Source organism: Ranitomeya imitator, chromosome 3 (assembly GCF_032444005.1).
Source record: "Ranitomeya imitator isolate aRanImi1 chromosome 3, aRanImi1.pri, whole genome shotgun sequence".
NCBI classification, from domain to species: Eukaryota; Metazoa; Chordata; class Amphibia; order Anura; family Dendrobatidae; genus Ranitomeya; species Ranitomeya imitator.
In genome coordinates this window covers 208,913,150-208,927,172 of record NC_091284.1, presented here as the reverse complement: position 1 = coordinate 208,927,172, position 14,023 = coordinate 208,913,150, and the positions used below count along the sequence as shown (strand labels likewise).

The 14,023-nt window shown below is 42.7% G+C and overlaps 1 protein-coding gene across 3 annotated transcripts in view; it reads right to left on the bottom strand.

The window, feature by feature from the left end:
• The window catches only part of MAGI3 (membrane associated guanylate kinase, WW and PDZ domain containing 3), a 372,638-nt gene that overhangs the window by 186,489 nt on the left and 172,126 nt on the right, over window positions 1-14,023 (bottom strand). For all 3 annotated transcript variants that reach the window (XM_069761755.1, XM_069761757.1, XM_069761756.1), the window contains exon 3: window positions 1,866-1,985. In XM_069761755.1, the coding sequence (XP_069617856.1) occupies window positions 1,866-1,985 (120 nt within the window). The remainder of the gene's footprint in view (window positions 1-1,865; window positions 1,986-14,023) is intronic.

Sequence of the window (14,023 nt, the reverse complement as noted above, 5' to 3'; positions counted from 1 at the left end):
TCTTTTTAAATAAAGTTTAGAATTTTGAAGTAGCTGGAATTTACCCCCTTTTTCCTGGATTATCACGTTTGGTCATAATGGCATCCCCTAATCCTGCATGTCATAAGTTGGTTTCATTAACCTCTTTTCTTAGGCTACTTTCACACTTGCGTCGGTACGGGTCCGTCGCTATGCGTCGGGCCGACGTACTGACGCACGTTGTGAAATTTCTGCACAACGTGGGCAGCGGATGCAGTTTTTCAACACATCCGCTGCCCATTCTGAAGTCCGGGGAGGAAGGAGCAGAGTTTCAGCCACGCATGCACAGTAGAAAAAACGACGGACGTGACATGTGGCTATCCGTCGCTAATACAAGTCAATGGGCAAAAAACGCATCCTGCGGGCACATTTGCAGGATCCGTTTTTTGCCCAAAACGACGGACTGCAACGGATTGCTAAAAACGCAAGTGTGAAAGTAGCCTACACTGAACTGCCCATAAAGTGGCCAGAACAGATTTTTGAAATTGCCAATCCGTATGAAGCTCAAGATCACCAGAGGTTTCTCACAATAACCTACGCCCTCCAATATTTTGGGAGATGTTTGTTGAGCAGCACTGACAGAAGACACACCCCTGTGCAAGAATAGCATATGGATCTTTTGCAGTCCAATAGATGATCATAATAGACAATTCTATCTGATTTGGAGGTGGACTTACACTTTGCCCCTTGGGCATCTGTACAGGGGCACAGGTTGCACCAATAATATGTCTGCCCTCAGGCTGAACGTTTGTGTCATTAGACTAAATAGATCTTCACAGTTAATATTTTCTCAAAGTTTGAAGACGGCAATATGTGTCAATGCAAAAATACCATAAGTAAATATAAAGATTCAAGGAGAGGCATCAAAAGCATTATTCCCATTTTTGGTAAATGATGACCTATCACTAGCATAAGTCATCACTTTATGATCGCTGCTGGTCTTACCTTCTTGAACCTAAGAATTTAGGGGCTGCAGCGCTACGTCTTCAGTTTTTTTTCCATGGTGGCCTGGAACCTCTAAGTGAAAAACTCAAGGCAGTACTTTTAGCCTCAGTGGTGCTACACTGCAGTAAGGGACAAACTGAAGGGGGACAGGGGGCTGCAGATCTTCATTCTCTGGATTATGAAGACAGAGCTTGGACCTCCAGTGATAATAACAGAGTTTCTACTAAGTTAGCAAGGCAGATTACCTAAAAAATATCTATACTGGCAGTTCGTAAACTATAAAATAAACAAGCAGCATATTTATATCATAATAAGGTAGCTTAAAAAAATTAGAAAACGTAGCTCATAATATAAATAACTTATTAATACATGATAGACTATAGTAAATATAAGACAAACCCCACAAGACAAATAGCAAAACCTTGCCCTCAAAGTGGGAAAACAAGCTGGGAATTCCCATAATTACAATGGAAGTCAATCAGTAGTAAAGCAGATACCTGTAGACCTGATTAGGTAAGCTGAGAGGGAGCACGTAAGCAGACACCACAACCCATGTTTCGCCTGTTCATCAGGCGATATCTCACTCAGCAAGTCATCGCTGTCCAAAACTGGAATTAGCACCTTGTCCTAGAACAGGGCCTGGACATTCCCCTCTGTAATGAAGAGTTGGCCAAACGTGCTACTCTTCCATTCACGGTCAGAGATAGCTCACCTGTCTACAACAGGTTTACAGACAATGAAGTGGTGGCCATTGCTCCATCCAACAGGGCATGTCTTTGGCATTACTCAGTAGGTGATTGCATATTGCTCTTTACATTTATCCGGTCACAATAAGGTGACTCTTGAAGGCAATGATCATACATTTATATGGCATGAAAAGGTCAGCACCGGCATACACTTACCATCATAGGTTCCACTCTCCAGCAGCACCCCGCTATCTTCTAAGACTTTAAATTGATCCACAGTGATAAAATTATAATCAACACCAGGGACTTCTCCATCTCTTGGCGACCGAGTTGTACCTTAAGCGAGAAAGCAAAAAACAAACATACAGATCATGTTATGGATCACTAATGACTGGTCTGGACTATTCAACAGCAAGATAGAACAAAAATACAACTTCACACAAAGAATTGTGTCCAGAGGGACGATGAAATTCAGGACCAAGATGAAAACCAAAAAAAGGTCAAGAAATCCTCATTTGAGAGAGCTCTTTTCCGTAAAACTAGGGCAATGAATAATGTAGTAAGAGGGAATACAAAAAACAGACAAGTTTTTGCAAAGTCTTGGATGAATGGCAAGGTCTGAAGGGGAATTAATTTTCAATGTTACTAGGCTAGCACTGTAACCATGTCGTTGGGTGGGCAGGGAATTGTACAGCCCTTAGCAGGCATAAAGCAGTACAAGCCTAACATTGGGCGTTCTAGCTGGATACAAGATGACAACTTCTGATACAAAAACGTCAGCATTGTATGACTACATTGGATAGGCGCTAGAAGCCGTAATGAAGCACCTACAATCTAAGAGGCCCTACTGTGGCTCTGTATGCCATGACTTCACATGAAGATACAGTACTAGGCCACAACATAACAGGAAGAATATCACTAGCACAAACTATACAATGTAAAAAAGTCAGATGTAGTACAAGATGAATTTTATCACCTAAGTAATGGGCATCAATGCACTTTCAATGCCCTCTTAATCTTAAATAATAAATGAATAACCAATACAAAACCGTTGGTTTTCCTACCACTCCGGAGCTGTCAACACTGTTCCATCATTCCCATGACTGGTGTTGCCGAAAACTGGCATCATTGGTGACATTTGTGTAAGAGTATGTCAGGGACAAGCATGCTCTTCATCTCTTCCTAATAAAATGGGTACGCATTCCGTAGCAATGTGAATAATGCTGTACAATAGTTTTATATTTTGATAACGGTTTTATTGTGGATGATTCATGTTTATTAGTCAAATGTGTCTTATGACATTGCAATAAGATGGTAACATTAGGACACAGATATGAGGATAAGATAGAGTGATAGGTATACTTAGGATTGGGAAGTGCAGTGGAGGGCACTGTAGGATCAGGAAGTAAGGTACCATAATAGTTAATACAGATAGGAACAGCCCCACTTAGGGAGGGCCACGGGTAATATAAGGGAAGTATTTCTGGATTTAAGATAGAGTTGGTGATAGTGTTGATTGAGGAAGGTAAGATTTATTGAAGCAGTGATTCAAAGCCAGAGGCCTGAAGGTCACGTGGATGCTAAAAAAGTGGAGGGAAAACGCAGAATGAAAGCGGCCATGACATCTTTCTGCGATCCATCCCGTAACGTCAGGGGCCAACAGCCTGAAAAAGGTATGGAGGAGCAAGCCTTGCTTTTGTCCATAAAGGGGAAAACGGACAGGGATTCACAGACAGGAACTGGGTCAGGATTCTGGGAAACTGTGGTGTCGGGAAAAACATCCCAGGGGCAAGGAATGCCAGCAAAAGGGATGGCGTGAAGCAACGGTTACTAATGATGAGCGAATATACTTATTACTCGAGATTTCTCGAGCACGCTCGGGTGTCGTCCGAGTATTTTTTAGTGCTCAGGAGATTTTGTTTTCATCGCCGCAGCTGAATGATTTACATCTCTTAGCCAGCATAAGTACATGTGGGGGTTGCCTGGCTGCTAGGGAATCCCCACATGTACTTATGCTGGCTAACAGATGTAAATCATTCAGCTGCGGAAATAAAAACAATTTCCGAGCACTAAAAAATACTCGGAGGATACCCGAGCATGCTCGGGAAATCTCGAGTACCGGGTATATTCGCTCATCACTAACTGTTACCAATGTAACATACAGTGCTGTATCCGTGACTTAAGGTACCTTCACACTCAACGATATCGCTAGCGATCCGTGACGTTGCAGTGTCCTGGCTAGCGATATCGTTACGTTTGACAGGCAGAAGCGATCAGGATCCTGCTGTGCCATCGTTGGTCGGTGCAGAAAGTCCAGAACTTTATTTCGTCGCTGGATCTCCCGCAGACATCGCTGAATCGGCATGTGTGACGCCGATTCAGCGATGTCTTCACTGGTAACCAGGGTAAACATCGGGTTACTAAGCACAGGGCCGCGCTTAGTAACCCGATGTTTACCCTGGTTAGCAGCATAAACGTAAAAAAAAAAAAACACTACATACTTACCTTCCGCTGTCTGTCCTCCGGCGCTGTGCTTCTCTGCACTGTGAGCGCCGGCCGGCTGGCCGGAAAGCAAAGCGGTGACGTCACCGCTGTGCTTTCCGGCCGGCGCTCACAGTCAGTGCAGAGATGCACGGGGGACAGACACCGGAAGGTAAGTATGTAGTGTTTGTTTTTTTTACGTTTACGCTGGTAACCAGGGTAAACATCGGGTTACTAAGCGCGGCCCTGCGCTTAGTAACCCGATGCTTACCCTGGTTACCAGGGAACCGGCATCGTTGGTCGCTGGAGAGCTGTCTGTATGACAGCTCTCCAGCGACCAAACAGCGACGCTGCAGCGATCGGGATCGTTGTCTGGATCGCTGCAGCGTCGCTAAATGTGACGGTACCTTAAGACTGAACTGCTGAGTAAAACTAAATTGTTGACAATGGATCAAGAGTCTGTGATTGACTGTGCGGTTACATCTAGAACTGGGATCGCGGAAAAAATGGGAGTCTTCAGGACCAAAAGTGACTGTTATCCACTTTACACAAACCACACAATAGACAGGACATTATTTGCTTGTATGGCAGGGTGTGCGAGAACAGCAGCCCTTCACCCCCAACTACCTCCCAGTTCACCTTACATTTGCACATATGGCACGTGACCACTGAAGCCAGAAATTTGCTGCAACAGTCACATTTAGGGTATGTGCACACGTTCAGGTTTTTTCACGTTTTTTCATGCTTTTTCGCGATAAAAATGCTATAAAAACGCATTACAAACCGCAGACATATGCATCCTATCATTTAGAATGCATTCTGCAATTTGTGTGCACATGATGCGTTTTTTTTCCGCAAAAAAACGCATTGCGGTAAAAAAAAGCATGTTAATTAATTTTGTGGATTTTTTTTCCCCGCTATTCTATGCATTTGGAAAAAACGCCCCAAAAAAAACCGCACAAAAAAACGCGTCAAAAACGCATAAAAAACGTGGAAAAAAAAGGCAAAAAACCCGCATGCGGATTTCTGGCAGAAATGTCCGGTTTTTGTCAGGAAATTTCTGCAAGAAATTGCTGACGTGTGCACATACCCTAAAGCTGGGTTCACGCTGCGTTCTGGCAGTCCGTTAGACGGACTACGTTACACCGCGGCATAAACGTAGCGTACCACTAACTGGCAGCAATGCACAGGAAGCTATAAATCAGTGGTGGCTATACACAACTCATGATTCTGACCACTGCTACATCAACAGTAGAGAAAACAGAGATTCAATCAAAAATGAACCAAGCAGTCCAGTAAGTTGCTGGAATCAAGGTGTCTGCCCCTACACCATGCTGCTCTCAGATTCCATAGGAAAAACCTCCAGATAGATTCCGTTTAACTTACTCTTTGCCCTATTTTCAAAAATGCAGAGAGCCAAAATATGTTGCTGCAGTTTACGTACAATTTTAAAAGTGTTATAATAAATGGCCATCCACCACTTCTCAGACATTGTAGATGGATCTTAAAGTCATAGTTAAAGCACAGAATGTCTCACAACTATCAGTCTGTTAGGTTTAGCTGGAAGAGGCCACTGGCACCAACAAAAAACACGGAATTCAGGAAAGGTTCGTGTGTACAGCACTTAAGTTGTTAGTGTAGGAAGAGCAGCTCTGGAGCTCAAACTGCTGCTCTAAGGCTACGTTCACATTTGCGTTGTGCGCCGCTGCGTCGGCAACGCAACGCACAACGCAAATAAAAACGCACCAAAATGCACGCAAAAACGCTGCGTTTTGCGACGCATGCGTCGTTTTTTGCCGAAATTTGGACACAAGAAAAATGCAACTTGTTGCGTTTTCAGCGCCCGACGCTTGCGGCAAAAAAAACGCATACGTCGCACAACGCAGCACAACGCATGTCCATGCGTCCCCCATGTTAAATATAGGGGCGCATGACGCATGCGTCGCCGCTGCGTCGCCCGACGCAAACACGCAAAACGCTAATGTGAACGTAGCCTAACAGTGCCTGACAATGGTTGCAACGTTTTATCCAAAGAGCCTTGTCTGTGTGCTCCTCCACCCCTGCCTCTATATAGATACATATGCATGGAAAGCCTCATTCACATGTCAGTTTTTAATCATTCATGAGTCCTTTCCGTGTTTTTCACGGCGAGGCTATACCACGTACCTATTGCAGTCAATGGGGCTGTTCACATATCCAGGTATTTTGGTGGATTAAGTGGTCGATCGGCGACATGTCCGATTTCGATCAGAGTTCAAGTCTATGGGCTTTTTTTATGTACGAGAAAAATCACTGATGTCTAAATGAGCGGTAAAGTTCTATTGTCTCCACGGAAAAGTATATTGGAAGTAGGCACTCACACGGATAAAGGCTTTTTACTGAGGTGTGCTACCTACATTTAAAATGTTCCATCCCTGCCATGCTACGGTAATTGACATAACTACCAATGTTTGCGTTGGTAACTTATGGATGCTTTACTCCCTCACCCAGCTCTGCTCTCCTATTGGTCTTTTTGGGTAAATCCCACCCCCTTTTGGTGGCCAAGAATGCCACAAATTGGCAGGAACTGTTTCTGAAAAAAAAAAAAAAAATATTGAAAAACAGGGACAGTGCCAGCAAATTCAGGACACTGGGCCTCTATAAATTGGTATAATGGAATACTGGGGAAAAATGCCGCACTGCATATAAAATATGTATTACCATGCTGATTTTACAGTGGATTTTTCCCTGACAAAATCTGAATTAAATCCCTGGCACAAAAAATTAAAAACCATATGATTCTCTCATATCTGCATGTGAGGGAGGTTCTCCAGTCTCCGCTTGGTTTCAATGTCCAGGAAATGTGTAAGGAATACATCACATGTGAACATGGCCTTAGCAGAAGATATGATCAGAGAGAGTATCTATTGTTTAAATAAGGTTTTTGCGTTACATGTATTTTTTTTTCAAATGGCAATTTTCTTTTCATGTCACAAAATTAGCAATTTTCACACTGGCTACAAGGGCTACGTCACACTCATATTTCCTGTCTTTTCAGGAACAGTTTAGAGCACACATGTCAAACTCTGGCTGACAGGGCTTATATATTTGGCCTACAACGCCAGCACTGCCCTTCCACCCCCACCCAGCATCACACTTTCAACTGTATCCGGGATGTGGGGGGATTACATTATAGGGTGGATTATGTGGGGCCATTATACTATGTGGGGCCCATTATTCTACATGGAGGACTATGTGAGGACATTATGCTGTATGGAGGACTATGTGGGGAAATTATGCTGTATGGAGGAATCTTTGAGGCCCCTTATTCTGTGTGGAGGACTATGCGGGTTCCATTATACTGTATGAAGGTCCATGTGGCTTCCATTATATTGTATATAGGTCTATGTGGGGCCCAATCTACTGTTCTAATGATCACATTTGGGGCATCATACGGTGTTAGGGTCAAACATTTTTGCTGAGGGGATATAGTAGGATCATGATACAATAGGTGTGGAGGGTACTGTGGAGGAATTCACTGTGAGGGTATCATAAGGTACTGTGGTTAGGAGGCACTATTGTTGGCATCATAATTTATTATCTGTATTAATTATTTCAAGGATTTTTTATCCTTTACATATTTAAATTAGACCATTTGCATTTCACTACTCTTACATATCATATAATGTTCCAGTACATCCCATTTTATTCTAAGACCTATTAATTAAAATTTACTTTACTCATGGGATAACCCCTTTAACTTTGTATGCATATGAAAAGGTTAATTGTTATATGTGATAAGGAAACTTCCTCAATCGTAACTTTTTTTTTAATATTTGTCAATGTTAGCTCACGACTTTGTTCACGTTTTTAATTGTTACCCTCTGTGTATTTGAGTTTGACATCCCTGATTTAGAGCAAAGCTCCTCAGCAGCGGTAGGATTATTATTACCTATACACACAGCTGAAAACACAGAACCCATTAAACACAATAGGAAATGCCACAGCTGACCTTGACCCTCCTTTCCATATAATGACCTTTGAACATGCTGTCAAGATGCTTCAATACAAAACATAAGGTCAGAGTCTTTACATTGTGGCTATGTACATGTGTTGTTTCCTAAAACCAGCAGAAATTTAGTCTAAAAAAAAAAAAAAGCCCAGGTGATCAATGTTAAAATTGAAATATTTCTATTTTTAAAACAGATTGTGATGGGGGATATAAAAAAATGCAAAAAAAACACCCGATTTAAATAATATCTAATTTTCTTACGATAATTTCCCTTAAGCAGAAGAGTACCTCTATGTGGCAGTCTCATTAACAATAGAATAGCAGGAGTTTAAGAGAATAAAAAAAAAAAAACGTGAGATCTTGGTAAAACAGAATTACAATAAAAGGAACACATTACATTGTGTTACAACCCTATGTACTGCTAGAAAAGTCACTGACTACAATTAATAGAACTGTTCAAAGCATTATCTTGGGCGCAGGTATAAAAGGATAATGATTCTACAGATGATATGAAGAACTGGTTTTACCTCCTTTGCCGCATGTAAAAAATAAATATATTGTAAAAAAAAATGTTTTTTTTTTTTTTTTTGCTACTGAAACAATTGCATAAAAGAGCTGAACAGACGGTGAGGCTGGATACTCCGTCTACACCTGTTTAAATAGGATGTGTCCCCCATACATAATTCCAAACCATTCAGACTATAAACGCCCTCTCATTGCTCGTATTCGTCTCATCGGCCTCTTATCAAAATTGGTTTTGGCCATAATTATCTGTTACAAATCTCTGCGACTGACCCTTCAACACGACACAAACTGTGGTTTTAGCGTAAAAAGCTTCCCTAATTGGCCTCCCCTGGATTTATTTTCCAAAAGAATAGCCACGCTTGTTAAAAAGCAGGCATAAAAGGATTTTGTGTGTGTCTAAATGGGCTTCTAATAAGCCGAGACAGACAGCAGATGTCTTGACCAGAGACTTGTTTTTAACAGAGTAATGCATCCCATCCCCCTTGCTGAGTGGTCTCCAAGCTTGTATCGGTTTTTGGGAAGTTTAATGACTTGGCTACAGAGCAAAAAGAGTTGTTGTTTTTTTTTTTAGATTTACTCTTTATAGAAAATTAGAGGCCAAAACAATAAAGTTCAAAAAGTCCAAAATGAGGTCTTCAAAATCTGAAGAACCTTCAAAAAGTCTCGTCCTTCAAAACCAGTACAAATGTGTGGTCTGCTTGTCCTTCAATCAGCATGTTCTATTCATTGTATCTGTTATTAATCCTAACAAAGTACAAATAAACCTGTGCTGGTGCCGGGGTGTTTAGAAATAAAGCCAAGTCAGACAAAACCTAGATAGTCCATGGATCTAGTGATGTGCTGCTACCACCTACATCTTCAGGTTACTTGCCCAGGGTATATATGACTTTAGCCAACAGTGGAAACTAATCCTACAATTTCTCTGTTCCTCAGGAATCAAAGCAAAAACTGCAAAAAAAAAAAAAAACAACTCTTGCTCATCATTGATCCACATTTGGAAATGATGGCCAATAATCGCAGGATCTGGGAAAGGAATTGCTACTTCTAGAGTATACAACCGGTTGCCTGCATGGTGCCCAGCTCTCCCAGGAGTCACTGCTGGCAGCGATATCACTCCATAATGGTCGCTTCACTGGAAATGTCCATCAGGTCCACTGATCCTGAACTAGTTAACTGGCTTGTGAAATCTATAGTTCTTTATTTACACTGCCCTTAAAGGGGCTGTCTCAAGATCATATTTCCCTCTTATTAAAAATCTTCTCCATTCTCAAGAACCGAAGAATTTGTCATTTTCTAGTTTACAGCTCATTGCCAAGGTTCCGGCCATCCTGCGGTCTCAGAGTGGCCGGATACCTAGGTGAGAAGCAAAGCCACCTCTATTTCCTTCAGTCCGCTTGTATAGGGTGGCAGCAGGCCAGGTCGCAGGATTTGAGCAGCCTTAGTCTCCCTGCCTCTCATAGCAGATGGGAAAGCGCCATATCCCTGAAATCAGCGTCTCAGACTGTACCTCGTGCTGCACTCTGATTACATAGGAAAACCTGCTGGCAGATTCCCTTTAACTATACACAAGAACGTAATGTAACATTGTTCCGTCCCAGTAGCTCATTGAAGTTTACTGATGGATGCGGAGCATGAGAAAACTACTAAGGTGCATAAATCAACACCACAACTAGGACACATTAATAAAAAGAAATCATAAATGAAACATTAACATCCCAATATTGTCTACACGCAAATATCCCAACGTCAAAAACAACACCCAAAAGTCAGGAACAAAAATGTGAGCCTGCCGGTACGTGTTAGAATCGCTGTCATTTAGGAGAATGATTCCTGCAGGACACATAAATTCTGCTGCTTTACTGCAGTCATGAAAAGAACGGCCATTTTTCACACTGGCTAAAAGTGAATATATTAACAGTGCAAGATTTATGCTGCCAGCGTGAGAAGATGAAATCAGAAGGGATGGGGAGAAATGTTATAATTGATGAAACTTGCCTTGGGGATCAATAGAGAGAGGCAGTGAATCTAACCCATAAAAGAATCACTTGGGCTGTAAAATATCCTGAGCTTTTAGTAAACGGTTTAGGCAAACGCATCCTGCAAGGACAAAAATACATCCACACATCTCTGATCAGAAAACAATAAGGCTTCATGTGAATGTAATTAAGGGGATATTTCCAAAATCACACGTTGTCCTCTATTCATAGGATGGAGGTTAAAGGGGCCCAATGGATAAGACTACAGACTTCTGAATCCCCCGAGTGCACTCACTGTGCGCTGCAGGGATTCGCCTGTTTCCGACCCGGGACGGAGAGTATGGAGCGAGGCCACGCCCTCTAGTCAGACACGCCCACTGTACAGCTGCATCACTAGAGGGGCGTGGCCTCGCTCCATGCAAGTGTATGGAGAGAGGCCGAACCCTCTAGTCGGACACGCCCACTGTTTGGCTGCATCACTAGATGGACTATGGCCGGGAGTATGTATAAGTCATACATACCCTTCAGTCTCCGCTCAGAAATCAGTGAATCCATGCAGCACACAGTGCATGCGCTGGGGAGATTCATAAGTCTGCAAAGTGACTGCAGATTTAACGTTTTGGACCGCACAACCCCTTTAAATTTTTGATCACTGACTTGGAACCCCAGCAATCCCAATATCATGAACCCCCGAGAAAAGGGGAAGGAAGCAAACATATACAGTACATGCTCAACCTCCACTCCTTTCATTTTATATAGGACTGCCAGAGAGAGCAAAGCACAATGTTTGGCCATTTCCGGCAATCCCATAGACGATAAACAGAGACGAGGTCGAGCATGCACACCTCCGCTCCATGCTACAGAGCCTCATCTTTGGGTATCCCAACCCCAATGTCAGGATCACTGGGACCCACAACAATCAGCAACGTACCCACTTATTCTGTGGATGGTAGAGTTGGTGTAAATGTATTCGCATGTCCCATTCCATTGGCCATGGCAGTAGTCTGTGGCCGCTGGAGGGGAGAACCGCCTCTTCCTGGCGATGTCTGCGGCCCTTCTTTTGATTAGACGTCCTGCCATCACACCACATGCGTCATGGCACAACAGCAACGTTGCACCACTGCTTCCATTGGCCGCCGTTGCGGCAGTCCGCGGTTTCCACCAATTCTATTGGATTGGGAAAAACTTGTGATTTGGAGAATAGCTCTTTAAGCACAACATGGGGCAGATTTATTAAGCAGATTGAGCCAGATTTGTGTGCAACAAGCTAATGTGGTGATTTTCTTTTATTTGAGCAAAAAAGGGGAGAAGCCAGCGCAGCCTAAGGTTAAGACGCAATACATAAAGTGCAAATGCACATATTAATTTCTAACTGTATTTTCAAAATGAGACATTTAGCAAACAATTGATCAATTCTTTGAGCCACCCCGCCACTTCACGGCAATCTCATATTGGGGCAGTCCTACACTACGTTTTTTATATTCGCTGTGCCATAAATGCCTCCTAAATGAACTAAATGCAAGACCACATTAAAAGCATGCTGTACCTGGAGCATATACTGAGTCACCCCCATGGCGCCAGAGTAGGCAAGCGAGGATAAAGGTTGACCAGGTCCAGACAGACATTTCGGATCCAACCTCCACACTACCCATCCAGTGCCACAGATGAAGAGTGAGACAGGCTGAGGCACAGGTGCATAATTAAACAAAGCCTGAGGCAGGGCAGGGCTGCTATGTGTGTGTACAGCAGCCTATCAATCACTGAGACACAAAGAATGGCGCACATAACCAGGCGCGGCGCACGGCAACAGTGGTGGTCAGCCACTTACCAATAACAGAGCAAAAAAGGGGAGAAGCCAGCGCAGCCTAGGGTTAAGACGCAATACATAAAGTGCAAATGCACATATTAATTTCTAACTGTATTATCAAAATGAGACATTTAGCAAACAATTGATCAATTCTTTGAGCCACCCCGCCTCTTCACGGCAATCTCATATTGGGGCAGTCCTACACATTCTTTCTGTGTCTCAGTGATTGATAGGCTGCTGTACACACACACAGCAGCCCTGCCCTGCCTCAGGCTTTGTTTAATTATGCACCTGCCTCACTCTTCATCTGTGGCTCTGGATGGGCAGTGTGGAGGTTGGATCCGAAATGTCTGTCTGGACCTGGTCAACCTTTATCCTCGCTTGCCTACTCTGGCGCCATGGGGGTGACTCAGTATATGCTCCAGGTACAGCATGTTTTTAATGTTGTCTTGCATTTAGTTCATTTAGGAGGCCTTTATGGCACAGCGAATATAAAAAACGTAGTGTAGGATTGCCCCAATATGAGATTGCCGTGAAGTGGCGGGGTGGCTCAAAGAATTGATCAATTGTTTGCTAAATGTCTCATTTTGAAAATACAGTTAGAAATTAATATGTGCATTTGCACTTTACGTATTGCGTCTTAACCTTAGGCTGCGCTGGCTTCTCCCCTTTTTTGCCCTATTTTCTTTTATTTCTCCCAGAAGTTTCGAAAAACGTTAAAAAGGGTGTGAATTTAAAAAAAGAAAAAAAAAAAACCTCTGCCAAATGTACCGTATTAAAGTTGCACATGATATAAAAATCATGGATGGCTTCTTCCAGAAACAGAGCCATAATGTTCCATGAACGCTGTCGGATATTACAGCTCAGCAACATTAAAGTAAACTGGATTGAGCTGTAATACCTCACACAACCTGTGGACAGAGGTAGCACTGTTTTACAAAGAAAGTAAGAGGATTTTTTTTTTAAATCCTTTTAAAATATTTTCAAGCACAAATAATTGGCATGTATGGTATGTACACAAGACAAATGTACAGGTGTAAACGAGGTGTAATATCTTAGAACTAATGGTCAATCTACTCCTCCAGGTTTATGCTAGACGGCAGAGCATTGTTCTTATATTTAGTACCGCACACTGATGGTCATGTGGTTTGCGCCGTTCTCAGATTACAGAGGTAGCCGAACACAGTCTCCAATATGTATGACACGTGGCCACTACAGCGGTCATGTATGGCTATACGCCGTCATAGTCCGTAATTTACACAAAGCGTGGCAGGAGCATATAGTACTACCAGCAGCGCAAAAAGTGAAGGATGCATTCGTATTTTTTATTTTATTTTTTTCAATTTTACACCATAATCACAGGTTAGAAAAACAGTCCAGAAATTTCAGAATAGCACCGAGATATTACCTGACCATTACCTGGATTTCAGCTCCCAAACTATTTACATGTGCACGTAGCTATTTCAATGGCAAGGCAAGCATGACCTTCACATAACCAGTCCGTTCCTCCATTACCGAGAAATCAGCGTTTGCACCGATATGCAAATAAAGCTGCACATCTGAAGCCTCCGTCACTCCAGCTCTATCTCCCTCC